The 25,237-nt window shown below is 42.8% G+C and overlaps 1 protein-coding gene across 1 annotated transcript; it reads right to left on the minus strand.

Annotated features, from left to right (window-relative positions):
* Positions 1 to 24,545, minus strand: LOC106656914 (trithorax group protein osa-like). Its single transcript, XM_014378098.2, has 4 exons — positions 24,146 to 24,545; positions 6,130 to 6,265; positions 1,456 to 5,048; positions 1 to 1,378 (listed from the first exon to the last, which is right to left on the minus strand). The coding sequence occupies exons 2-4, from the start codon at positions 6,200 to 6,202 to the stop codon at positions 1,079 to 1,081; spliced, it is 3,966 nt and encodes a 1,321-aa protein (XP_014233584.1). The 5' UTR covers positions 6,203 to 6,265; positions 24,146 to 24,545; the 3' UTR covers positions 1 to 1,078.
* Between the last annotated feature and the right edge of the window lie 692 nt (positions 24,546 to 25,237).

Here is a 25,237-nt window from a genome sequence, read left to right on the forward strand (position 1 = left end):
TTTTATTTTCACACTTTTACTGATAATTAAGATTAATAAAAGAGAAAAGCGTAGCCACGTTAATAAGTATTTATTTTGTACTTATACGCAACTAATATTAATTTTCTTCGTTATTGTCCTAGTTTATTATTATTAATCATTGTTATTACTTGCTATAAATTCTTAAATCTAAACATTGTTGTCCTATCTAAATAATTTGCAGTATATATACAAGTGAGTACTTTAATTCACATTGACATAAACATACGCGCACGGATTTTCTGCAATACTGCATTGCATCGTTAAGCTCATCTATTAATCGTAATTTTACAATTAATGTAAGCAAATATCGCCGTCTTTATTGCTTCATTTGTTGTACCTGTTGTCTATAAATTTTCCGGCACAATTTTCACTTATTTTAAGAAATAACATATCAAAAGTATTTAAAAGTGTAAATATTATAAATGTTCCATTCTTAACTATTTGATATCATAATTATGACTCGGATACAAGTACCATTACATTTTCACCTGACTTCACATTTACGATTTGGTATCTTTTGATTTTGTATCATTGCTTTACTTTCAATGGATTTTGATTTTCAAAGCAGAACTAACACTTAAGGGATCAAAAGTGAGTCTTAAAAGTTTTCATATTTACAATTACAAGATTAGACTGTAAAAGTTAGAAAAATTTGTTTTCGAAGAACACGTACAAAAATGCATGTAAACAGTTTAAAATATTGTTATAATAACTCGTCGGATGACTCAACATCTTGCGAAAGGCAACTTAAAAATAACAAAAGCTAAGCGTTGAAGATCTATAAATTAAAATATTAAAACAATGTATTTAAATGTTTTTACGAATCTTACTGGACAAAAAACTTCAAATTGTGGCGTTGGAAAAGACCTACTACTTTTTCTTCGAAAACAACGTTTTTCAACTTTCACTTTCTTATACAGACTAATTGTAAATATAAAAAGTTTTAAAAATTCAAGTACTTTTTGAACCCTTATTATAATTAACAGCAAATTTTGATTGAAAACATCTAAGATTCATGTAAACTCATTTTATCGTGACTGTAAAAACTTATAACAACTTAAAGACGTATCGATCTGGCAGATAAATTGCGGTCTTCAATTGGTATTTCCCATCGATTTGCCCATGCTTCATTCTCTTCTTCGGTTTCGTTTGACATACCGGCGCACATGGGTAATCTGGACGCTCGTTCACATCGTCTCGATACGGACCAGTAAACGAAATCTTTTGGGCACTTGTATAGATATCCTTGCAGAGCATATCTCGAGTCCCGTTCACATTTGTAAAATACATTACTGCAGCCATCTTTGTAAGGAAAATGTCCTTCTTCCGGGCACAGAGGCTTTGTCGATACTTCAATCTGTTAATGTAAAATGAAAATTAAAACAACTTTTACTTGTTCTGCGCTTAAAAAGTAAAAATAAAATATCAACTTACCAAATTGGAAGACTGTTGTCCAGCAAGCCTCCTTCTTGTAGTTCTTTTATCGGCGATACCTCCCATACATGGCATGGAACTTTCTGCTTCTGACAAACATTTATTTTCTTTTTCATCGAAAATGGTACCTTCAGGACATTGAAGAAGTAAAATCTTCACTTCCATTCCAGCTGATGAACATTGGTAGAACAAATTGCACAATTTAGGATGTCTCTTGAAACCAGTTGGACAAACTAATACTATTTGTTCGTCGGTAAGATTTGCTAAAGTCGGACAGTTTTCTATAGATGGCGGCTTATCACTAGAGCTCGATTGTGTGGTTGATTCTTGTGAGTCTGTTGTTCCTGCAGGAGTCGTTTCTTGGTTTGAAGCGGCTGTCGTAGTCTGCTGTTGATCAGGATTTGCAGTTGTCGTCTCTGCATTTGCAGATGTTGTTGCTTCTGTTGCACTTTGAGTTGTAGTTTCCATGTTACTACCTGCTGTGGTCATTTCTCCCGATACTGTGGTAGACTCACCAGCCATAGTTGTAGCTTCTGCTCCAGTTGTAGTTGCTTCAGGATTCATAGTTGACCCCTCCGGAGCACTTTCTGACGTCGTGCCTTCAACTGAAGGAGAAGTAGTCGATTCTTGACTACCACCAGCAGTTGTTCCTTCGGTTTTCGGGGTAGTAGAACCTTCTGGTGCTTTTGTTGTGGTTACAGATGATTGAGTTGTAGGGGAAGGACTTTGAGAGGGCTCTTGAGAACTACTTGTTGAATCTCCTGTTTCACAATTTCTTGCTGGGTAAACAGATTCTGGATAGTTACAAACATCAAGACTGGGATCGAAAATAGTTCCAGGTGGGCAATCAAAGTGGTATACATTGAATCCTCTGCCATTATCTACACATCGATAGAATTTATCGCATCTAGTTGGATGTGGATAAAATCCTGCTTCATTGCATACAATTGTATTATTGGGTTTAGGGGTATTACAATCTGGTTTAGAGCTGTCAGTAGAAGAACTTGGAGCACTTCCAGGAGCTTGTGTGGTTGATGAAGGTGCTCCTGCTTCTGACGTACTTTCTGAATCTGTAGAACCAGGTTCTTTAGTTGTCTCAGGTTCCTCAGGGTTTTCTGTACTAGAAGGTTGTGGGCTAGACGATTCTGCCGCAGGAGGTCTTGTGGGATAACCTCCTGCCGGTGGTTCAGTTGAACTACCTACCGGCGGAGAACCAGACGTACCTTCTTGGCCTCCTGATGATGGTGGCGGACTTCCTTGTTCAATTTCATTTTGTTGTTGTCCGCATGATTCTACCAGATGAATGTAATTGCACGTTAATAAATTTTGATCCCAAGCTGTTCCTGGAGCACAATCGAACTCGTACTTGGTAAATCCTCTACCATTACTGACGCACCGAATGAATTTTTTACAGTTATTTGGGTGTGGGTGGAATCCTTCTTCTTGACAAGAACCGCTTCCTCCAGGTCTTTGTGACTGAGGTGGTCTTGTAGAACCTCCACCTGGTTGTTGAGTAGGTTGACTAGATTCAGGTGGGTTTGGACTAGATCCTGGTTGTTGACCTGGATAACCTCCTGGTTGTTGCTGAGGATTTTGTTGACCTGGATAACCTCCTGGTTGTTGCTGAGGAGGTTGCTGTCCAGGGTAACCTCCTGGTCCTGTTCCAGACCCTGGTGTTTGTCCACTTGGGCTTGATTCAGATCCAGGATATCCTGTTCCTGGGCCTTGTTGATTTCCTGGAGCTAAGCCAGATTGAGGTGGAGTACTTCCAGAACCTCCACAACTTGCAACATCATTTTCGTAATTGCACGTTTGTAATTCTTGATCCCAAGCAGTGCCAGGTCCACATTGGAAATCGTATCGGCCAAAAGATCCATCTTCATTAACACATCTATAAAACTTGTGACAGTCATCTGGATTAGGGAAAAAGCCTTCATCGGTGCAAGCACTAGCAGGACCAGATGGTGAACAAGGATTGCCACCTGTACCAGGAGCACCAGGAGAACCTGAATCGCCTGTTGATGGTGGGCGACCCGTTGAAGATTGCTGAGGAGGAATATAAGTTGGTCGGCCCGTTGATGATGGACGACCTGTCGAAGATTGCTGAGGAGGAATATAAGATGGTCCATTTGTACTAGATGGACCTTGTGTAGGACGTGATTGGGGAGGAGTTGGACGGGTTGGGGGATAAGGTGTTTGATTTGGAGTTTGAGGTGGTCTAGATGAAGGATATGACGGTCCTTGTGATGGATAAGAAGGTTGCTGTGTTGGATATGATGGTCCCTGTGATGGATAAGATGGCTGTTGAGTTGGATATGATGGTCCTTGCGAAGGATAAGATGGTCCGGAAGGTGGATAAGAAGGTTGTTGTGGTGAGCTTCCAGTTCCAGGTTGTGGACCTGGGCCTGGAGGACGGCTGGATCCAGATCCAGCTCCTCCACTTCCACAAGCTGCCACGCTATCTTCATAATTACAGGTTTGAAGGTCTTGATCCCATGCTGTTCCAGAACCACACGAAAAATCGTATCTTTCTAAACGATCACCTTCAGATACGCATCGGTAAAATTGGTGACAATCTTCAGGATTTGGGAAGAAACCTTCTTGTGAACATCCTGGAGATGAAGCGCATCCGCCAGTGCTGTCACAACCGTGAGATGGACTGGAAGGATTTTGAGTTTGAGAACCTGGCCTAGGAGGAAGACTAGGTTGGAATGGTCTGTTGGTTGGTGATGGTGGGAATAGACCGGGTTGAACTGGTTTATTCGTAGGTTGCTCCGGAACCAAACCTGGTTGAGTTGGTCTTGGTTGTTGCGTTGTTGGTCGAGCAGTTTGCTGTGGAGTAGTTGGCCTCTGTGGAGTTGTCGGAAAAGTGGACGGTGAACTAGGTCTTTGGGGCGTTGTGGGGAAAGTTGATGGCGAACTAGGCTTTTGAGGCGTTGACGGGAAAGTTGATGGAGAACTGGGTCTTTGGGGAGTTGATGGATATGTAGGTCTCTGTGTTGGCGGGAACGTAGGCTTTTGAGGCCTCTGAGTACTTTGAGTGGCGTAACTTGGTAATTCTGGTTCTTGTGGTGGAGGATACCCTGGATAAGGATAATCTGGACTTTCAGGCCTCTGGGGTGGATAAGCCGGAGGCCTCTGCGATGGATAAGTAGGTCTCTGTGGAGTTGGTCGTTGCGTTGGTGGATATGGTCGTTCGGGGCTTTGAGGTTCTTGTGGATAACTCGGTTGAGGTTGCTGTGGGATATCAACCTCTTGATTCCATTCGTCACTGCCACCTCCAGGTTCATTCGATTCTATCTCGTTATCAGGCTCACAGCAGTTAGGTCGACCACTATCTTTCGGTCGAACACAAACGTTTCCCTTTTTCATTGAAAATACAGTACCAATACCGCACTCAAATTTGAATGGGGTCAATGGCATTCCGTTTCCCCAGTCAACGCATCTGTAAAATGTTCGACAATCGTTTGGATCTTCGTAAAATCCTTCTTGTTGGCATCTGAAAGATGAAACGCCACTGTTTCCTGAATGATGCTGATTGCTGCCGTCTTTGCGATAAAAGTCATTTATTTCGTTTTCATAGTCGTAGTCATCTGTAATAAAAATAAAATCATGTAAATTTGAACGTTCATATCATACAAGAGAAATATTTCAATTTTTTTTAACTTGTGAAGCAAACATGTAAAGCACAAAAAATAGAATATCGTTATATCGCTAACTAATCCCGTGCACTTTGTGGTAGTATGAGAGATGACATATGATGAAAGTCACAAACGAAACTTGTTGAACGAAAAAGGATATTCGAGTGAATATGTATGCTCGTGGGGGTATTTGATGCAACCGATGAGCAAAAAAGGTGGACTACCCAAGAAACGAAAAAAGATGTCTAGTCGATGGTAGGCCATGTATATCCAATAATCCTCTTCTTCTCTTATATCAGATTCCATGGACGTAATCTTTCTCTTTTCTTTTCTATAAAAGCTTTTGCTATTTTTTCTCCTCCTTTTAAAATGTATATACAAACACACTCAGTGTCTACTGCGTCTGCGGTAAAAAAGCTTCGTGCGCGCAGCGAGAGAGGGCAAAACCAGTTTGACGACAAGTACACTGCACTGCTACGCGAAGGGTATATCCTACGTGGTGTGGCACGGTGGGCACGTACGCTACGTGGCTTTACAACAACTACGACTATTACTACTACTACTACTAGTTATCCTATGAGACGCGTGCAAACGCCTACCGGTAATTGGCCGATGCGAAAGAGAGAAATACATGGCGCGCCCTGGATGTGTGCTGCCTCCCTTTAGCAAAGCTGCTTTGCCATTGCTGCTGCTTCTTCTTCTTTGGCCTACGCTGGCTTGATGCTTTGGCCGCGCGTACAGCTGTGTTTCGCGAGATCGCTAAGTCGCGATATATATACCTATATGTGTTTGTACCTAATCAGTTGAATTTATCGCGTGAGCGAATTTTAATTACGTTTAAAGTTTTCATGTGCACCCCATATATATTTATTTAAAATAAAAAAAGAAGTCGAGAAAATTTAATAGCTACACACACACTTCTCTTGTGCGCGAGATCTAGGAGGTGTCGACGATGTAATGAAATGCATGCAACAAGCTCCAGCGAAACAGCTAATCGCTATTTTGTAATTTATTAAATGAATTTGCCACTTACTGGACTGAGCAGGTCGGAAAAGTAGTACGGCCGCTGCGAGCCATACGCAGAACAAGTACTGTAATTGCAGCATGGTGGTGATGCGCCTCTATGTAATTTACGTCGAAGTAACGATATTTTTTTCCCAAAAAAGTACCTAGAAACACAAAAAAGGTTTAATATGAAAATAACAGTTTTGATGGAGGCAATAATAATTGTAATCGCTCATTCATACCGGGAGTTTAACATTATATAAATTTGCGGAAAATTATGATTGATTCATCATCGACATTATCGTCGTCGCGATCGCCAATAATCGTGCAATGTTGCTGAGAGCACCGTGTAATAATAACCCATGTCTTTCTCTCTTCGCGCACGCGCTGCACACGCACAACAGCCCGTATATAATCTCGTGCGTGTAAGAACTGCGTTAACAACTATTGCTCGCTTAAACGCGCGCGCGCAAAGTTATTATAACGCGCGTTTAAGGAGGTCGTTATCCTCAAGTGTTTCAAGAACATTCAATTAAAGGCATTTACACGCGCCGACACCTATGCATGGCACATGAGCCTCTCCTCCTACCCCTCTCTCGTATATTTCTCGTCATCGTTAAACGAAACTCGCTATCCATCTTCATCATACCATCTTGCATACTAGGACTCTGTTTTTATTTCTATATCCTCTCGATAGGCACTCGGTGCGCGTATTAGATGCATAAAACTGATGAAAATCCAAAAAAAAAGAATACATTCCTTGTTTCTTACTCATTATTTACGCATTGCGCACCGCTCATATTTTTCAACTTAGCTTCGTCGCGTGCGCCGTATGTGTAATATTTATTTATAACCGATGTTTGCAAAAACAACTCATCCGTCATAATTTAGCCGAGGATTATAATTTACTACCAGTAAGCATTACAAGCTTGAGGACACGTTGTTGTTCTCTTTATTATTTCTTATACAAGTTATTGAAGATTAAACAAAACGCTATCTATACATGGCAGCACTGGCCGTTAGTCACAGGAATGACAATTTTAAAAGTATTAATATTTAAATTAATGTAAAAGTCAAGAAAGTATATTTTACTTTGAGATATGAAATTAGATTAATGTGAGATTATTAAAATGAATGTGATTTGAGTTGTTTTATATTAAATTTTTTAATTCAAATTAATTTTCACGGTTTCGTTTTACATATCTAATGCTAATTGTTTATTATATTGAACTTATAAATTTAAATTTAATAGTAATACTGTATTTAGAAATAATTTCAATTCATTTAAATTATAAAATATATTAAAACCTTTGATTCATACAATTACTAGCGTCATTCCTCGCTCGCTAACCCCAGCTCGGTTTTAGATTTTTTCAAAGAAATTGTAAGAAGTTGTAAGAATATTATGAGGCATATTTATGAAATATTTAAATTTTAAACAATATTAGATGTTGAGATATAATAGAATATAATCATGTACATGGAAATATCATCTCTGCGTCTTCGCCTTAAATACAGTAATGTAATCGGTCATAATTTATTTAATTCAAAATAACCTTCTCGTCTTGAATACACTACCGTGTAACTGGTCATGGATATATTTAATTCAAAATAATTCAAGAATATAATAGAATCATGTTCATTGACAATTTTACTCTTTCTAATCTTTACTGTACATAATTCGAGCCATAAAAAGTTTGGTAAATGTGGAGGAGCTATGGAAATCAGGTGTGGAGACTCTTACAACTATATAGTGATAGATAATAGATATATGTATATGGTGCATTATTTCAAAAGTGTGATATTTGGAGTGGGTAAAATGGGCAATATTGGAAAAATTGAAAAACTTGTTTTCTTAGTTTTTTTTTCTTAGTTTTTAGTTTAATTTTTCCGGACCCCCGTAGTTTCTGACACTTGATTCTTTGTTTTTTTATGGAATATTTACTTTTTACCGGTCATCATCTAATCCGTTTATTTCCTTATTGCAAACATAAAAATTTGTCACGGAGGGGACACTCACGGAGAGGACAAATCGTACTTTTATCAAATTTCACGTCGACAACAAAGTTGAAAATTTTTTTTCCAATCACCCACAAAAATTGTTTGTAAAAACGAACGTTTTTATGCCACCAGAGTCAAAAACAAAAAGTGCTAGCTCGAAAACTTGTCGATCACGGAGGGGACACTTTATTTTACTATTACGATTTTCGTGTGCAACTATTGTTATAGCGAAGCTGCAACTAAGATTTGAATATTCTACAAGTAAAAATCGAGTACCTTAGTTCTGAAAGATGACCTTCGTATAGTTAGAGAGGTCAAAATTACTGTCTAGCTCATTTACTGGCCCTATATTCGGAATGATGTAAAATTTCACATAATTTAGGGCCATGGTTTAGGGGGTGGTATTGAATATGAACTCTGTGCAGAAAGTACTTGTGATTGGATTTTAAAAAGATAAATTAGTGTTTCTAGCTTGCTTTTAATGCTGTTCATTGCTCTAGGCAGTATTGATAGTCGACATTCAGTCTATCATGATGTAAAAGTGAATGATAGACACATTTCATAGTATATCTTCCTTGATATTGGCCAACCGATAATGCCACTTGGTAGAGGACTTTAATTTGATGTTGTAATGATACTCTATTAATTTTAGGCAAATCCAAGAGGACGAACACATCTATTTTGGGCCTAAAATACATTTTTTTTATTTTTAATGGTGTAAGAGTATCTGAATCACTTTTTACATATCACCAATGAATTCCTTATCAAAAAATACATAAAAATAATATGTTTGATTTATTTTTCAGAGCTACATTGGGCCTATGGAGAAAAAAGTTAGTTTTCAGATTCTAACTTCGAGCAGCTGTAGATTTTGAAGGAAGGAACCATGGCACTTTTTAAACGCATGAAAAGTTTTGTTTTTTCATGAACTTTTAAGAAATGCATTTAGTTAATAGGTCATGTTTGGACCTATCAACTCATTTCTGATATGACCCATATGTATATATATGCATATATATGTTTTTTTATTTTAAATCGAAATCATAACAATTGAGGAAGCAAGAACGTTTAAAAAGTTTCCAAAAGTAATATATAGGATTTTGACTGTGTCACTTACAGAGATTTAAAGACAGAGGTACTCGCCATCTAGTAGTGAAATCTGGCTTTAATTATGATTGAATTTTCATATAATTTTTTGTATAATTAACGCGAATACTAAATGATCATTGATTTTTAATCAAAATGTTTAAATTATCGATAATTTATGTGATTATATCATTATACAGTTAATGTAAAAAAAATGAACCAGAACTCATACATAAATTTTTAACAAAAATTTCATATACAAAAAACTTGAATAAAAATCGAAATTTAAATTAAATCTGCATTCGATTTAAAATTCGCTTTTAACATTGTACGGTCGGTCAATTTGACGCAGATTGTATTATAACGGCGGCCGCAAAGTGGCACACAACTCGTGATCGGTATTTGACGCCCGAAAAAATGTTAGGCTACAGTCGCTACCACCACTAACTAACTAAGAATATGCATTTTCAGTCGTTCTAATCGTTTCGCCTAAAGCGCGATGCTCACACACAGAGACTCCAGCCACGGAGAGAGAGATACTCATCTAACTAGAAAAGTCCAATGGGACAAGCTACGATGACTATCTTTTGACTTTTTTTCGCGTGTCGCGCGCGTGCACTGCACCGGGTAAAAACGAGGTGAGACTTTTACGTATAGATGTATGTATATCGCATGTGTATCTATACGTATGCAAGATGTCAAAGGAACTTACATACGCCTACGGAAAACACGAAGTTGAGGAAGAGAGCGAGAGAGAGAGAGAGAGAGAGAGAAAGAAAGAGAGTTGCACCGCTTCGGTATTTCTTACATTCCCCTCGGTTGTTGTTATGCAAGTTGTCGTTGTATACACACGTATCCTATATAGGATGCAGGAGAAACGTGAGGTCGGCCTCGTATACAACTTCCTTGTTGTATATTATCATGCGCGCGGGCAAGTGTGTATTATTACCAGCTGATTGACACGATTCGAGCATAATACTGCAGCCTCTCTCTCATCGCTTACTTAAATCGATTTCTGCAAAAGGGGGTATAGGAATAGAGATAATTTTGAGAAAATACCGTTTGGCTTAAATATATGCTCCACGAAGATTGGGCGGAAAAATAATCTCGTAAAGAGCGAGTTCCACTGTGTAAAGGCTCGCTCGCTAGCGAAAGATACATCTTATTTTCTCTCTTTATACATATACTATATAGCCGGAAAAACGCATATATTTGTGTGTATGTAATACAATGCGCGAACATCGCCTAGGCTAAAAACACAGGTATATATTTATACGTATGCGGGGTTGCTGCTGCTGCTCTATCTAGCTACATTGTCCAAGTCTTTAAGAGATCGACCGGTCGGATATGCGCTAGCTCTCTTCTCTCCGTTGTTTTGCATACGACGAGAGCGAGAGGAAGATTATATTTTGCTCGCTTTTGCTTTATGCGCATAAGCTCATTTCTCAGATTGTGGCATTATATTCCGGAGTCGCGCCTGCACTCGGAGTGCATGTAGAGCTCAAATCTCTCAATTGTGGGCGCACAAGTGGAGAGAGACCAGCGTGTATATTTGCGTGAAATTCCAGTGCGATACAGATAAAATTCATAGGACATAGCTGAGCCCAAGAGAGAGAGAGAGACAGAGAAGAGAGAAAAGAGCTCGACTCGTGCTTGTTTATGTGTCCCGTAGTTGTAAGCGCGCGACACACACGTTGAGATCATGGGATGAAGAAAAAAAAATCAAAGCTCGCTCAAGCTAGTTACACACACAGGCTAGAGAGGAAGAAGAGGCGCGAGAGTGAGTAAAGGAAGAGGTAAAAATCATCATCGTTATAACGTCGTGGCGGCGGTGTCCGTAGATGCGCTGCGCTGCGCCAGCTCTCTCGCGCACACACGTGCTATGCGCTCTCTATGGCGCGACAAAGTGCAGATTTACGAGCGCACGCGTAAACGAGCTGTGCAGTGCTTCGTGTGATGTGCGCTCTGCGCAACGATCCCCGGCGCGCCACTGCTGCTGCTATATATGAGAGATATTCATCTTGGATTTTCGATCGTTCTTATATATATGTGTGCGCGTGAAAATTCTCGCTGCTGTGTGTGCATGCGTAATTACTACTCTAGCCTCGAGGACGCTGCTGCTGCTGCTGCAACCTGTGTGTACGCAAATATAGCGATATATTATATTGCCAAAGGAGAGAGAAGCGATAAAACATCGTAATAGCTGAGACGTGACGCGTAAAACACGCGACAATTATATATACAGCACAGGCGATATCTTCTCCACATCATATAGGCGACCTATAGGCGTTTAATAAAGTAGTTGACACTTGCACGCGAACGGTATAAAGCAGCATCAGCAGCAACTGCAGCAGTATATATAGAGAGAAAGTCGCGCGCCACGACTCGATCCAACCGCAATGCCAAGGTTATAACTGCGCTCGCGTAACCTTCGACGTAAGAGTCGGTGCGCATACATATATGTAATACGCTTTGCATCAAGTGCACACACACAGACACACGTGAGAAGAAGTAAGAAGCTATTACGCCATCGCGGAAGCTTTAATTCACGTCACCATAACCCCGCGCACACGGCCAGCAGTGAGGGGATTTGCGATTGACACTGGCAGATAATTTTTCGTTTTTTTTTTTTTTTTTATTCATTCGCATTGTTGTATCTCTCTCGCGAAACGGAAAAATAAGTCATACACGCGCGTGGGCCGTTTATAGTAGTAGTATAGTCGGCGCGCGCGGCGTGGGAATTAATGGATTGGGCGGCTAATGCTCAGCAACGCTAAACGCAATCTTTTTCTTTAATAGAAAATACTTGTAATCGCGTTTATATAGCTCTGCAGCAGCAGAGAGTCTCTCGAGGACGGTAATTGCCGCCGCGCGAAACGCGCGTGACGTCATAATTCAGGTGTCGAGGTTCAAAGGCTCCAGTGCCGCGTCTCTCTACTCGTCGAAATTCCCTTACTACTACTATAGAGTCTACTCTTGTGAGCTCGCCAAAGCTTAGACCGCAGAAGTACTGTTTTTTTTTTTACATAATCTCGGGAGGATTACATATATTCGCGCTCGCGATATACCGATCCTTCGCGCGCGAAAAGCTGCAATCACTCGCGTCCGCGCCGGCGCGTGAGTTATGTATGTAAAGGCACAAAAATCGCTCAGGAGAGAGAGATATCGCTTTATCGTCCCCCCCGTGGCGCGCGTTTATAAATACGTAATCACTATCATTCAACACTCATAATCGGCCCCCACGGATAAACATAAGGGACTCGCGTGCGGTTATTAACGACACAATCGATCGACTCCAATTATCGGTAACGAGCTATCTTGTATAGTATATACTATACATGCATTGCACGCGCGCGTCTAATCGAGCGTAAGGCAGCATCTAGAAAATTATGCTAAGTAGCCGCCTGCCGTGTGCTGCAGCAGCTGTATAAGCCTATACAGAGAGTACAAATTGCCTAGCGATTATTATCTCTCTCTCTCTCTCCTGCCGCACTCGCGAGACATTCGCGACTCGCAGAGGAGCTCTGTACACACATTATATTATAACCAGCGTCAACTCGATCATTCAGTACTGCATAGCTGCATATATACACGTATACGAGATTACGCACCAACGACGACGGCCACGCGCTGATTTACAGTAGCCGCGCGCGATTTTCTTCTCTCTCTCTATAGTCTTTTCGGATTTATGCCTTCAATAATATCGTGGAGAAAGAGCTGCTATATTGGCCTTGGAGTCAGCTCGCAGACGTGATTGTCTTTGACGCGCGCGAGTTTGATGCAAACCGCGCGTTGTGTCGCGCACGTGCCAAATTAGCATCGGCATAGCTATACAGGTGCACGCTAATTTTTTTCTAGCTTTTATGGGGCGCGAAACGCGCGTTGTATTGTTGTATGTTTATATAGCATCTGGAGCTCGACGCTCGACGTCGATTTTAATTGAAACTCGATGCCTCGCGACGATAATAGAGATATGATGACGCAGCAGTAGCATCCACAGCATCGATGCGCTTGTCCATTGACTGTAGTATACACGTAGCTCGAGAGTGAGTCTCGAGAGAAATAGTAGTAATTGAAAATCAGCAATAAATCGAATCGTGCACATTTATGTGTGTGTCTCTCTCTCTCAAGCTCGCTCGAGTCGTCGATAAGATATATATTCGCGTAAATGTGATGGAATCCCAACTGCTGCTGCACTTGTGCACGCGGCTTTGTGTACAGGGGGATATAGGTAGCGACATATCTTATCTCAGGTGAGGTATCTCGAGCGCCGAAGATTAAAGACTTTGAAGCTCTCCCACTTGCTTTATATATGCTGCTATACTACCAGCAGCAGGAGTAACAGTGGCCATACTATACTTTACACTCTTGCGTGCGAACGACTTGCGAGCTAATGACCGTAATTAAGTGTGGTGTCGTTCTGCTTATATATGAGCTTCTGCGACTCTTTATTTAATTACTCGTCCATCTCGTGCCTCCCTATAAACTCGGCACGTTTTGTATTGTATGTATGTTTTGTTCGAATGAGTTATAAATTTTGCATTGAAATTTTCGAGTTACATAGTTTAAAGTGCAAAGGTGACTAATCGGAGAATTGCCTCTTTTTACTTTATCGCTTGTCAAATTGTCATCTCGCTTGTAAAAAAAAAGTAAACCGTAGCACGCGATTCTGCCCGCAGGCGTGAATCGATTTTCGCGTCAAGCTCGCGCCTGTCTTCGCGATGTACTTTACATTCAAAAAAGGCCAACTCGAGTACATAACACACAAGACAAAATAAAAGGGCTGCTGCCCTGCGAAGAATCGGTGAAGCAAAAGGAACACGTATAAACATATAGCTGCAGGCGGCTTGTTATTACACGAAAGAGGCAATGTGCTTCTGTCTGCCGATGCTGCTGCTGCTGCTGCTGCTGCTGCTGCACTGGATTTATATCCGTTAGATTTTTGTATAGCGCCATGGCGCGTATGTATAGAGAGCCCCTCCGAACATAATAATAACAATAACGAGGCGATATTTTATGGCTCGTTGAGCGAAGCTAATGTTTTACTCGACTTTACGACTCGACTTTAGTGCGTATCTGTGTTTTGCGTCTCTACCATCGGCCGATTATTAGTTTTACGGAAATTCGTTTCTAATGGGCAACTTCTTCCTCCTCTTCTTTCTTCTTTCTTTTTACTTCCACTTCCCACCCAATGCGACTCCTGTTTTTATCTAAATATAGGATTAAATTATACCGATTCCATCCTTTTTATTTCATTTTTGCAATCATGAAGAGTGAAAATCATCGGTGGGTCCCTTATCGTACCTGATCTGCTAAATCGATTATCGCCTGCGCGATCCCAAAGTGCCTAAATCATTTAAGGCCGGATACACCGAATTTTTCATCCTCCACTCTTCATGATGCAGCTTTTGCAAAACTACTCGCGATCGAATATCTCTCTCGCTCTCTTATCTCTGATTGCAGTTTAAGCTCGATCTTGCGGGGGCATTGAAATATATTCTCGCCGTATGTATACCATACTGTCGTCGTCACGCGTGCTCACGTACGCAGCACTTACTACACACGCTCGCTTAATCAATCCCAGCATTCCGTCACATATCTCGCTCAACGAGTTATATTTCCTTTCCCTTATTTTCTGTAAAATTTATTTTGTCCATTATTTTCTTACTCTTCTCTCTCGTTTTTTTTTTCATTTTTTTTTCTACTGCCGTTCGTCTCGTGATCGCGTTTTTCCAACGAGTCAACGCTCAGAGTACATGCTACACTACGGCAAAAGAGGCTTGCGAACGCGCGCGCGTCACCTGCCGCAAAAACTCAATTGAAAAATGTAAGCGCGCGCGCGGTGCGACCGAAGAAACTCCAGTGCTCGCCAAGGACGCGTCTCCCGCGTAGATTTTCCGAGAATCAAGTGCGCGTCTCTCTTTCTCTATCTCTTTCGCTTGATTCGAGTTTGTTACGATTACAACTTCTTAGTGGAGCGTAATTAAAATTTTCCCTCCGAGCTTTTCTTCATATACAGCTGGCTCGAGTTGGCTTTGGGCTTGAGTCGACTACGTGGAGGCATTGTCAAGCATTTGAAAATCAATTCGAATCGTCATGCTTCTATACTTATATGCAACTATAATTACTTTTCCACTCACAGATTTACATATAAAGGTACTCGCCATCTAGTGGTGGAAGATGGCTTAAATTATGATTGAATTTTCGTTTACATAAAATCTTTCTCTGTTACATAAATTGGAAATGAAAATGGAATTCATGAAAATAAAATCATAATTAATCCCACCCATTGCCACTAGATGGCGAGTATATCGACGGTCCCCACGAAGAGTAACATGTTTGTGTATTAATTTAAATGGAAACGTGTTACTCTTCGTAGGGACCGTCGATATGTATATGTAAATCTACAAGTGAAAAAGTAAATATAGTTGCATAAGTAAGACTCGGTTTTAGAAGAATATAAAATTTTTTCTATGATCTACTTCCATGCTTATTTTATACAGTTTATAAAGAAAAATATATCAGTTCTCAATTCCGAACGAAGATTACCAGTAAAAGTACACCTTAAATTCAATCCAGCATCGTTTAATTCAATTTTAATGTCTGGTTTTGAATTAAAAATCCGCACAAAGCGTATGCTTTCTATACAAACGCGAGCCTCGCGATGAGTTCATTCGCTATATATTGAGTCATAGAAGAGAGCCGCGCGAAATGGATTCGAGTGACAAATTTCGCTGTCTTCTGCAATACGAGATAATTTCAATACGGCCTGAACGCGTTAGATCACGCATTCTCTCAACTCGTAACGCATAACACCTCGCGGTATCATGGAAATTCCATTCGCGTGATCCGTTATAAGTAATGACGGTGGCAGTAGCATACATTTTTTTCTTTTTCATTTGAGAAAAAAAAGGCAGGCAATTATCGTAGGTGAGCTTATAATCGGAGTCGATCGCGTCAAGTGCGGACGATTTATATCGCGTTGTCTAGCGCGCGATCATCGTCATCGTCGCTGAGAAGAGGAAAACGAGGAGTTCGTCGACCCTCTCGGGGGTCTGGGCAGGCATCAGCGGATAAGTTTTCAACGAGTCCGAGAGAGGAAGAAGAGCCTCCTTTTCTCGGCCCCGTATGAATTATTTATTCGCTCGGTCTCTGATCGCGGCTAGCTACTCCGAGCGCGCGCGCGCGCGAACAAGTGCACTCGGTGGCGGCGACGGCAATTCGTGACAAAAAACTGGATTTTCGCCTTTTCCTATAATGCACCAGCCGCCATACTTATATATTATGAACGTCATTGGCTCGAAGAGTTGGCTTCGGAGCGCGGATCTACAAGTCAAGCCTATACGCTACATTTAGCTTCCCTTGAAAAAATAAAAAATTATGATCGATGAATATTGTTGAGCCATTGTATAAAGTCGACACGAAGAAGAAGAAAAAATGCCGATGAAGACGTTCCTCGGCGCGTACAGAACACGCGCAATTGTTTTCTAGGTCAGCTCAACACCGAGCATCGCATCTCGGAGGACTTTTTTCTTCTATTTTTCTCGCTCGCGACGTCTGCTCGTAAATATGCACGTAATTAAATAAGGTGTCGAGCGTATATCACACACATTATAACGCACGAGTGCGGCCGCGGAGGTCTGACTAATACCACGGAACGATCCACTGGTTCGATTAGCTATATGTTAATAATATTAAAAGGCAGTACTCGTGAGTTACAGCGATCATCGGCAGCGGCCCGCACGCGCCGATCTTATGTAGTAGCGTATCGTATAGTACCTCTGCGCGCGCGATGATGATGAACAAGTAGATAGTGTCGAGCTGCGGCGAGACGATCGATCGCCGCGCCCCGCGACTCTCGAGACTTTCTCTATCCATGTGCGGCTGCTCTAGTGCGTGCTGAGCTTTTCTCTATCTCGCTGCCGCCTGATTCGTGCGTATACCTCAATCCTCAGCCCATATAGCCAATCGAATATACATATGAATTATCTTCTTAAAGATGCTTAATCTCTTTCGCTGCTGCGGCTGAGATCGCGGTGCTAGAGCCGCGCATTCCGATACTCGCTCTGGCATATTTACGACTTGCTATTATGTGCGTCTCTAGCCTAGCTAACTCGCGCACCAATGGAGCTTTTAATGCGATCTATCTATGTGCGCTCGCGGAAAAATTGATAAATGTCATAGACCGCAGTCGCGCGCTTAGTACATAAATCGATGCGCGGTAAGCTTCATATTTTCGCGCGTCCGGCAACTATAAATATACAAGAACACATCACGAGCAAAGAACAAAAAAAAAAGAAGCAGAAGTACATATACTACTATTAATGTTCGAAAGACAGGAGGAGATGTAAGGCAAGCAACGGCGATGTCTTTGGGTACGAGCTGGCGATTGAATTTTTTATTGTTGCGCCCTCGAATCGAGCGAGTCGCACGCACGCTTCTTCTTCGTCGAGAGATACACTTTTTCGTTATGCGTATACAGGTATGCATCAAGTGGCAATGCGTTGATCGATGCGTGTAACGAAATATCGCATACTGTGGTTTCGTATACACAATATACAATACCCAGGGGATTTTCTCGCGTATATATACGCGTACACTTGCGCACGCGGGAGAATTGTGGCGCGAAAAAGAGACGCGGAGTAAAAACGCAACGACGACGACGACGACTACGTCGACAATAATAGATGTAGACGTGGCGCGTCCTTGTCGCAAGGTTGCATTGATCCCCCCCGCGCTTGCCTTCCTACTACGGTTCGACGCACTCGCGGGCGTTCCTATATATATGTACAGCATAGAAGAACTTCAGCCTACTCTGCGGTGTGTAAGCTACTGTGCCGATCGGGTGGAAAAAAAGAGATAAAGAGAGAAAACGATAGCTAGCTAATGCCTAATTATGCGAGGGATTTGTCGGCTATTAGGATCGGTGTGGTCGGCGAAGGTACCCAAAGAGAGAAGGGAGAAAAATCGGCTTAATCTCATTAGATTATTAAATACATGAATGTACTCCTTGTGCTCTTCTGCTCATCGCTAAGCGCCCAGTCTGTGTGTGTATCTTATGCTATTTATAGAGAGAGATAGAGAGAGAGAGAGAGAGAGAGAGAGAGAGAGAGAAAGAAGCGTCGATAAATCTTTGGCAACTCGACGACTCGTATTATATACACAGGTATATACACGCGTTTAATCGAATCGGACGGTTTTTTGCAACCTGCTCCTTTTCTCTTTCTATATTATTTATAAATGTAAGCGAGCCGCTACCGCTGTACATCTACTTAGGACAGTATATAATACTTTTTGTCTCTCTCACTCGGTGGCATCGATTATATATATGTACTTGCGCTCGGTCTAGTCTTTGTAATCTTCAACGAGTGCCGCTCGCGTGGATCCCCGACGACTTTACTCAAGAATATATATAGAGAGAGACGCGCTGAAAATGGAAAACGCGAATCTCGCGATGATGACTTTTAACGCGACGATGCGCCACCGACTGCGGCATTCCTTGCTATACTCTTCTTTTACTCCCCGTGTTTTATAACTTGTATTATAAGTACCACATTGCTATTATATGTTTTATCAAGACAACGTAGCAGCAGCAACATAACCCACGTGCACAAGCAGAGTCAGACTCTTTTTCGCCTCGTGTAGTATTATACCTACTGCAGCGTCGTCGCGCTCGCTCGAGCTTTGTATATAGCAATACCCGTGATCCTGCGCTAATTGTGAAACTGGAAGTCGTTTCCCCGCTTTTCGCTGTTTGCGAGCTCTTTAATTTTATCTCCTTGCCTCCTTCCGAAGGGGTGGTAGTAGCTGCAGTCGAGCGAATTGCACAACTATTTTCTTTGATTTTTATATATATAAATTCCGCCTTATATAATGCCATAAATCCACGACCACTTCATTTCCATCAATTCTGCCCTTTTACAAATTGACTGTGTGTGCAATTGTGTGCCGCCACTCTAACTTTACTCTTCCAGCAATCAGCGAAACTGCTCTTGCCGCTGCTGAGTTGCTACATAACACTTGTTGCACTGCCCCAATCGCTTCGCGGAATATATGAAAAAACAATCAGCGTGCGATGATACTTTTTTAGAGCCTCGTTACGCGGACGAAGACGACGCCAACTCTAAAGGGTCGTCGAGTCGAGTCACAGTGCAGTCCAGGGTACTATCATCGAGAACGCGTTGATTTATTATTTCTCTTTGTGCCTGCTTGGCGTTCGCGCGATCTCGCGCAGCGAGGTCAAAAAGTCCAGAGAGTCGAGCCATCAAACCGCGCGAGAAGAAACCATTAAAAACGTCCAAGGACGATCGGTGAAATGACTTTCGCCTCGATAATTACTCGTAGCTATATAGTAGTATACCTAAGAGCCGCGCGAAAAACGATAACACACGTGTGTATCAGTGTGTAGCTCTTGGAGCATCTTAAGACACACATGACAATGTGTGCGACGACGACGGATAATTACGTCGATTATTACTATTGCCGAGCTCGCGAGGAAAATTCATTCCTGGAAATTCCGTCGGGAAAATATAAAATAATAACGATACGAAGATGAAAAACTGTATGTGCATCCACGTGCCGCGTCGTATGACGATCACTCTATTTTTCGATATTGTTTCTACATGGCTTTCGTAATGTTTACGTGACTAATTAAGCGCGATATGTACGCACAGATGTTCGCGAGCGGCAGCAGTTTTATGTGTGCATATTGAAAGTGTATGTGTATCCATAAGCTCGCGCGCGGTTGACGTTAAAAGCCATAAAACTCAATCATAAATGAGCAATTAGCATAATTAAAAGTGCCTCCTTATCTGCATTCGTATTAACTCGCGCGCAGGTAGATGTGCTTTTCAATCGGTTATTATAGAGAGAGAGAGAGAGAAAACGATCATATTTCGTTAAATTATGGGCAATATCGGCGCTCGGTAAACGAGCCTAAGAATAACCAATAATGCGTATTTTATATATACAACGATGATGATCGCGGCTTCGGTGGCACACAGCACAGCTTGTGGATGCATCACACGACGCGCGATATGATGGAAAAGACCGCACGACGACGACGACGATGATGAGTGTGATCTATAATGGAAAACTCGCGTATTATACGCGCTACGTCCTTTGATGCGCGCTGCTGCGTGTCCTTCGAGAGATGCGAGCCCGCCAAGATCGAGTGGCCGCAGAGAGAGAAAGAAATAGAGAGATAAAGAATCGTCGTGCGCCGATCGGATGACGAGTCGATGATAGTTTTCGATTCGAAAATTTATGAAAGAATAAAGTCAATATAGAACTCGTGGCTCGAGCCGCGCGGTGACAAATGCGCGGCAGATTACGGCTCTCTGTCTGTACGTGTATATCAACTACTACCCGACGAGGTACGCTGGAAATTTATATATAGCACGTTTTATTTGTATGCGCGAACGGATGCAATATGTATGAGTCTGCTGCGCGCCCCCGTGAGAATCGCTGCGCGCAGGATCGCCAGGACAAATGTGTGTAACGCTCGCTAGAAATATTACCATTTTTCAATGCGCGACAAATCCCTTGGCCGCCCCCGATCGCGCAAGTTCTTGATAATTGAGCCGCTCATTAGCGGACGCGACACGCGTATACGCGTCGAGTGAGAATCGACTTATACACGGAAAAAAAATCGACAATAACAACATCATCCGCTCTCGATTCCCAGCTCGCGAGCGACTCCATACTTTTTCTGCGTTTCATGCGTTTTACGAATGCATGTTATGCATTTGGTTCGCCGTGTTTCCTAACAAACAATATCGTAAACATTCCTCGCGATTATAACGATCGATCCCGTCCGAGTCGTCGCTCGAGAGCAATTAAAAAGCGAGCGTGAACGTAATGCCAGATGGATGACAAAAAGGATAGATAAATAAAATTTCCTAGAATATCTAGATGTTTTCTCGCGATCGAACATCGTGGCAGTATCCGAGCTGCAGCAGCTTACGCATCTCGAGCTCGGCAATCGTATTTTTGGTATTATGAGAATCCGCTTAGGATGTATATAATAGTCGCTCGGCCGTTTCATCGTCCCCCGCACTCAACACGTATAAGCAGCGTATATAATATTATAAGAATTTGTCGTGCGCGGCTGATTTATAAATAAACCATTTTTTTTAATTCTTTATTTTTCAATGACTCGAGCTCGTTACCACCGAGAACGAGAAAAAGAAAGAGAGAGAGAGAGAGAGATAAAATATCTAGATGCAGCGGTGCAAAGAAGCAGCGGCAGCAACTCGTCCGCAGATCGATGCCTGCCAGACGTGAAAATTGCAACGGTCATGGCTCTTTAAAGCACACACGCTGCTGCTGCTGCTCGAGCTATATACAAATGCCCCGATGATAGAGAAAAATGGCAAACAATATAGTTTTATACATATTATAAAGTAGATATCGTACGTTTGTGCGTATGCCGCGTGCAGTACGCGTTATGTACTTTATGTATGATAAAAGGCAGGGGGTGGCCTTGAAAAGGGTTATATACGATGTAATAGTTTCGAACACATGCAGCGGTGCAAAGCTGTGGGAGCCGAAGAAACATGTTTTCTCTCTCTCTCTCTCGGACGCGAGCGCGCGCGTGCACAGACAAATCGATCTCTTGGGTATAATGATTGCATGATGCATGATCATTCGTACGCGACGTGCGCGCGCGCCTATACACACAGACCCGAGCTGCTGCTGCTGCTGCTGCTGTATGTGCACTTGCAAAAAGTTTTTCCATGCAGCAGCAGCACACGTACCTACTTATACACACGTTTAATTTTTACCAAATGACGATGCGCTCGCGAGTATGTATCGTACGTCATACGTGTGTATACGAGGCGGTAAAAAATGTATCTACATGCAGAGGCTGTTGAGCAATGCCGATATCGCGGTCGAATATGAAAATATGACAAGTTAGAAAAAAAACTCGTTTCCGATTCTACTTTTTATTATTATATACCCATGGGCCTGTGTATTTGTGTGTGTGTGTCTCGCGCGCCGAGAGATTCGCGAGCTATATATACACGTGAGTACGCTGATAAGAGCAACAAGTTTTTTTCCGTCAACGATCGGCACGTCGCAAAACGTGTGTCGCGCGCGATCGATTCGTTTTCGTCGAACCGAGGTTTATAGAACAAAAAGGAAAAGAGGAAAAAAATAAAACAGATTACTGCTCCAGTTTCGAGCTTGCGATCTTCCGTCGATGCTCCGCGCTCGTAATATATTACCGGAGGCACGATCGCATGCAAGTTGTGCGCTGCAGTTGCACGCGGAGCTCGATCGGATCTCGGCGTCGCAGCTCAATCGTGCTCTCGGCGCCTTTGTCACGCTCTTTTATATACCTGCTGTACGTACGTACGTACGGACTTTGTTTACAAGCCGCAGAGCAGCGCGGCGCACGTCACCGTAAAATATAAATATGTCAATCCTCTCTCCGAACGGGTCCGCGAACGGGCCCTCGATTTTTCGGGCTTTACTCCTCTCGACAACTGTATTATGTTTTGCGCGCGTGTAGCAAGTTACGTTCCCCCGCGGATTTGTTGCGTCGGTACAAATGTGCCCATAAGCGGACTGATATTAGTTTCGTTTCTTTTCTTCTTTTCTCTCCTTTTTTTGTCACACAAAGATGCATTTTCCCATAAGTGAGCCTCGTAATCCGATGACTCGCGCGCGCCACGATGAGAGACATTGATTATAATGAGTCAATGTATCAGGCACGTATTCCTATAATGTATAAGTACGCACATACTTAGACAACAAGGAGAGAGCGAGAAGACAACAGAGGAGCTGCTGCTATGCAGCTATGCATCGAGCTTGACTCATTTTATATTATATTATGTATATAAGAACACGCGTCGTGTGTACTGCATCTCAGCGGTATACGCGCTCGAAGCACGCGCGATTATTATCTCTTATATACTTTGCGCGCATCTCCATATTTAGCCCGAGCCCGAGTGTGTATGCGCGTGCGTCTATATAACATTATTATTCGCTTCTCTTTCTCTCTCTCTCTCTCCCTCTCCCTTGCCTCAATCTCTCTGTCTTGGCGCGAGACTTGTTACGACGATAAGAGAAAAATCACCGCCTGGATCCCGGCGCGTCGTCGTCGTCTCCTTTTTTTTCTCCGTTTTTCTGTTTTGTTTTTTCGCTAAATCACGGTCGGCTCATTTTTCGCACTTTGTTCGAGCACACAGCGCACACGCATACACGCAGCGGCTGTCTGCCCTATCGTAATAACAAAGATCAACGAACTGGTGCTTCTGCTGCTGGCATATAACGTAAAAAACGCGCGCGCGCGGGAAGACTCGCTCGATGCATATTGCGCGTGAATCACTTTGCCAAATTGCCAACGGTAAAGTTCAACGCAGAGAAGACGACGACGACGACGTAGTATACGCGTCACACATACCTGTACCAACGCAACGCAAGACTCGTAGTCGCGTACTTGTAAGTTTATGTTAGTGTGACACGTGAGACACCTGCGCGTCTCTCTCTGTCCTTTGAGCTCTCGCGGTATTACGAACGCGCGCGTATGTGTTTGTATATTACATGCGCGAAGGTGACGTTCTTATATAGCCGCTGCAGCCGAGAGAGAGAGATGATTATACTTGGCTTCTCTCTCGTGTGTGTGTACTCTTGGCTGCGCGCATATAATAATTGATAATTCCCGTATAAGATATCGCGAGCCGAGAGAGACGAGAGACAGCCGCAATGTCGCAGCGCGGTGGTATAATGCGAATCGCGTAACCGCGTGCGTATACCCTCGCCGTGAATTACTTTCGCTGTCAATGACGCGCCGCCTGCGTACTTTGTACAGCTTCCGCACGACCGATTTTCAATTTTTCGCACGCGATCTTTATGCCGATCGACCATGGCGATCAACGATCGTTATTATCGCACACACTTTTGTCTTCTTATTTATTGATAATTTTTTTTTATGAATTTTCGGTACTCACCCTTCGGATGTACTGCTATCGAAGATTACAAAAATGTTCTCTCGAGGCGCCACCGAGCGAACGGAGAAACAGCGGAGAGAAAGTGCCCGCGAGAGTCGATGAGAGCTTGCGCACTTGGCCCGGCGGGGCTACGACGCGCCTCGCGACCTGTGCGCGCACGTGCGAATCGACTCAGACTCCAAGTCCTGCGGGGGCTCTTATCGCATCTTCGACTAGAGACGAAAAGCACCAAAGTCCAATTTGCCGGAAAATGTAATCAGCTTTTCTCGTTCTTCCTGCTCTCTCGTTGTTCCTGCGAGCGAGAAGAAGCGCACGCAACTCGTCGATCGCTTCTAGCACACAAGTGCAGTAAAGTCTCGAATAGATAACTAGTAAGTGAGCCGCGCGAGAGCCGCCGTGTCTCGAGCCACACACTCGCGAGGGAGTAGAGTATATGTCTTTCTCGTGCGACGCGAGGATGAGCAGCGGACTTTATATAAGGACTCTCGGCTGCTCTTCTGGCTGTGTGCAGCGATCCGCCGTGTGCTGCTGCGGCTCTCCTCGTTGTTTTTCCTTCCTTCCATGCAACAGAGAGAGAAGCACGACCAACTATATAGGTATATACACAAGAGTCGCATGCGCTGACCGCCTCTGCTGCAGCTTCTTCTCGCTCCTTCGTTCCCTCCAATTGCAGCTTAGCCGAGCCGCGATGCACGCGTTACATAGCCAAGGAGGGGATGAGGAGAGATTCGAAGCTTTGCTTGTGTATACAGCGGCTCCTCGTCTAACTCTATGCACACATAGATACAAACACCAACAAAGCAACTCGTGCACTCACGCGCAACACAACTGCAGTTGGACTGTGCGCGCGCGCGCGCGCGTCACTGCCCAATTTGCCTGTCTCCGACGTCTGACTTCGAGGGTGGCATTTACTCGCACCTGTGTGAGACGACTGCTTCCTTATGATTGACTAATTCGAAGCAAACCAAAACTGTATCGAGTTAGTCGTTAATCACTCGACTCTTTTACTCGTCTACAACTCTTTACTGCCCGAGATGGGTATGGCAATTTTTTTTTTGCTACCTGTATCAAACGTATACAATGAGTCGGCAG

Source organism: Trichogramma pretiosum, unplaced genomic scaffold, assembly GCF_000599845.2.
Source record: "Trichogramma pretiosum strain Unisexual culture from Peru unplaced genomic scaffold, Tpre_2.0 scaffold14, whole genome shotgun sequence".
Lineage (NCBI taxonomy): Eukaryota > Metazoa > Arthropoda > Insecta > Hymenoptera > Trichogrammatidae > Trichogramma > Trichogramma pretiosum.

Excerpts from the sequence above, each read along its gene's own strand:
- LOC106656914 (XM_014378098.2), bottom strand. The coding sequence starts at position 6,202 with ATGCTGCAATTACAGTACTTGTTCTGCGTATGGCTCGCAGCGGCCGTA. Across the intron at positions 5,049-6,129 it reads TTTCCGACCTGCTCAGTCCA|ATGACTACGACTATGAAAAC; the intron begins GTAAGTGGCAAA and ends TTTTTATTACAG. Across the intron at positions 1,379-1,455 it reads GACAACAGTCTTCCAATTTG|ATTGAAGTATCGACAAAGCC; the intron begins GTAAGTTGATAT and ends TTACATTAACAG.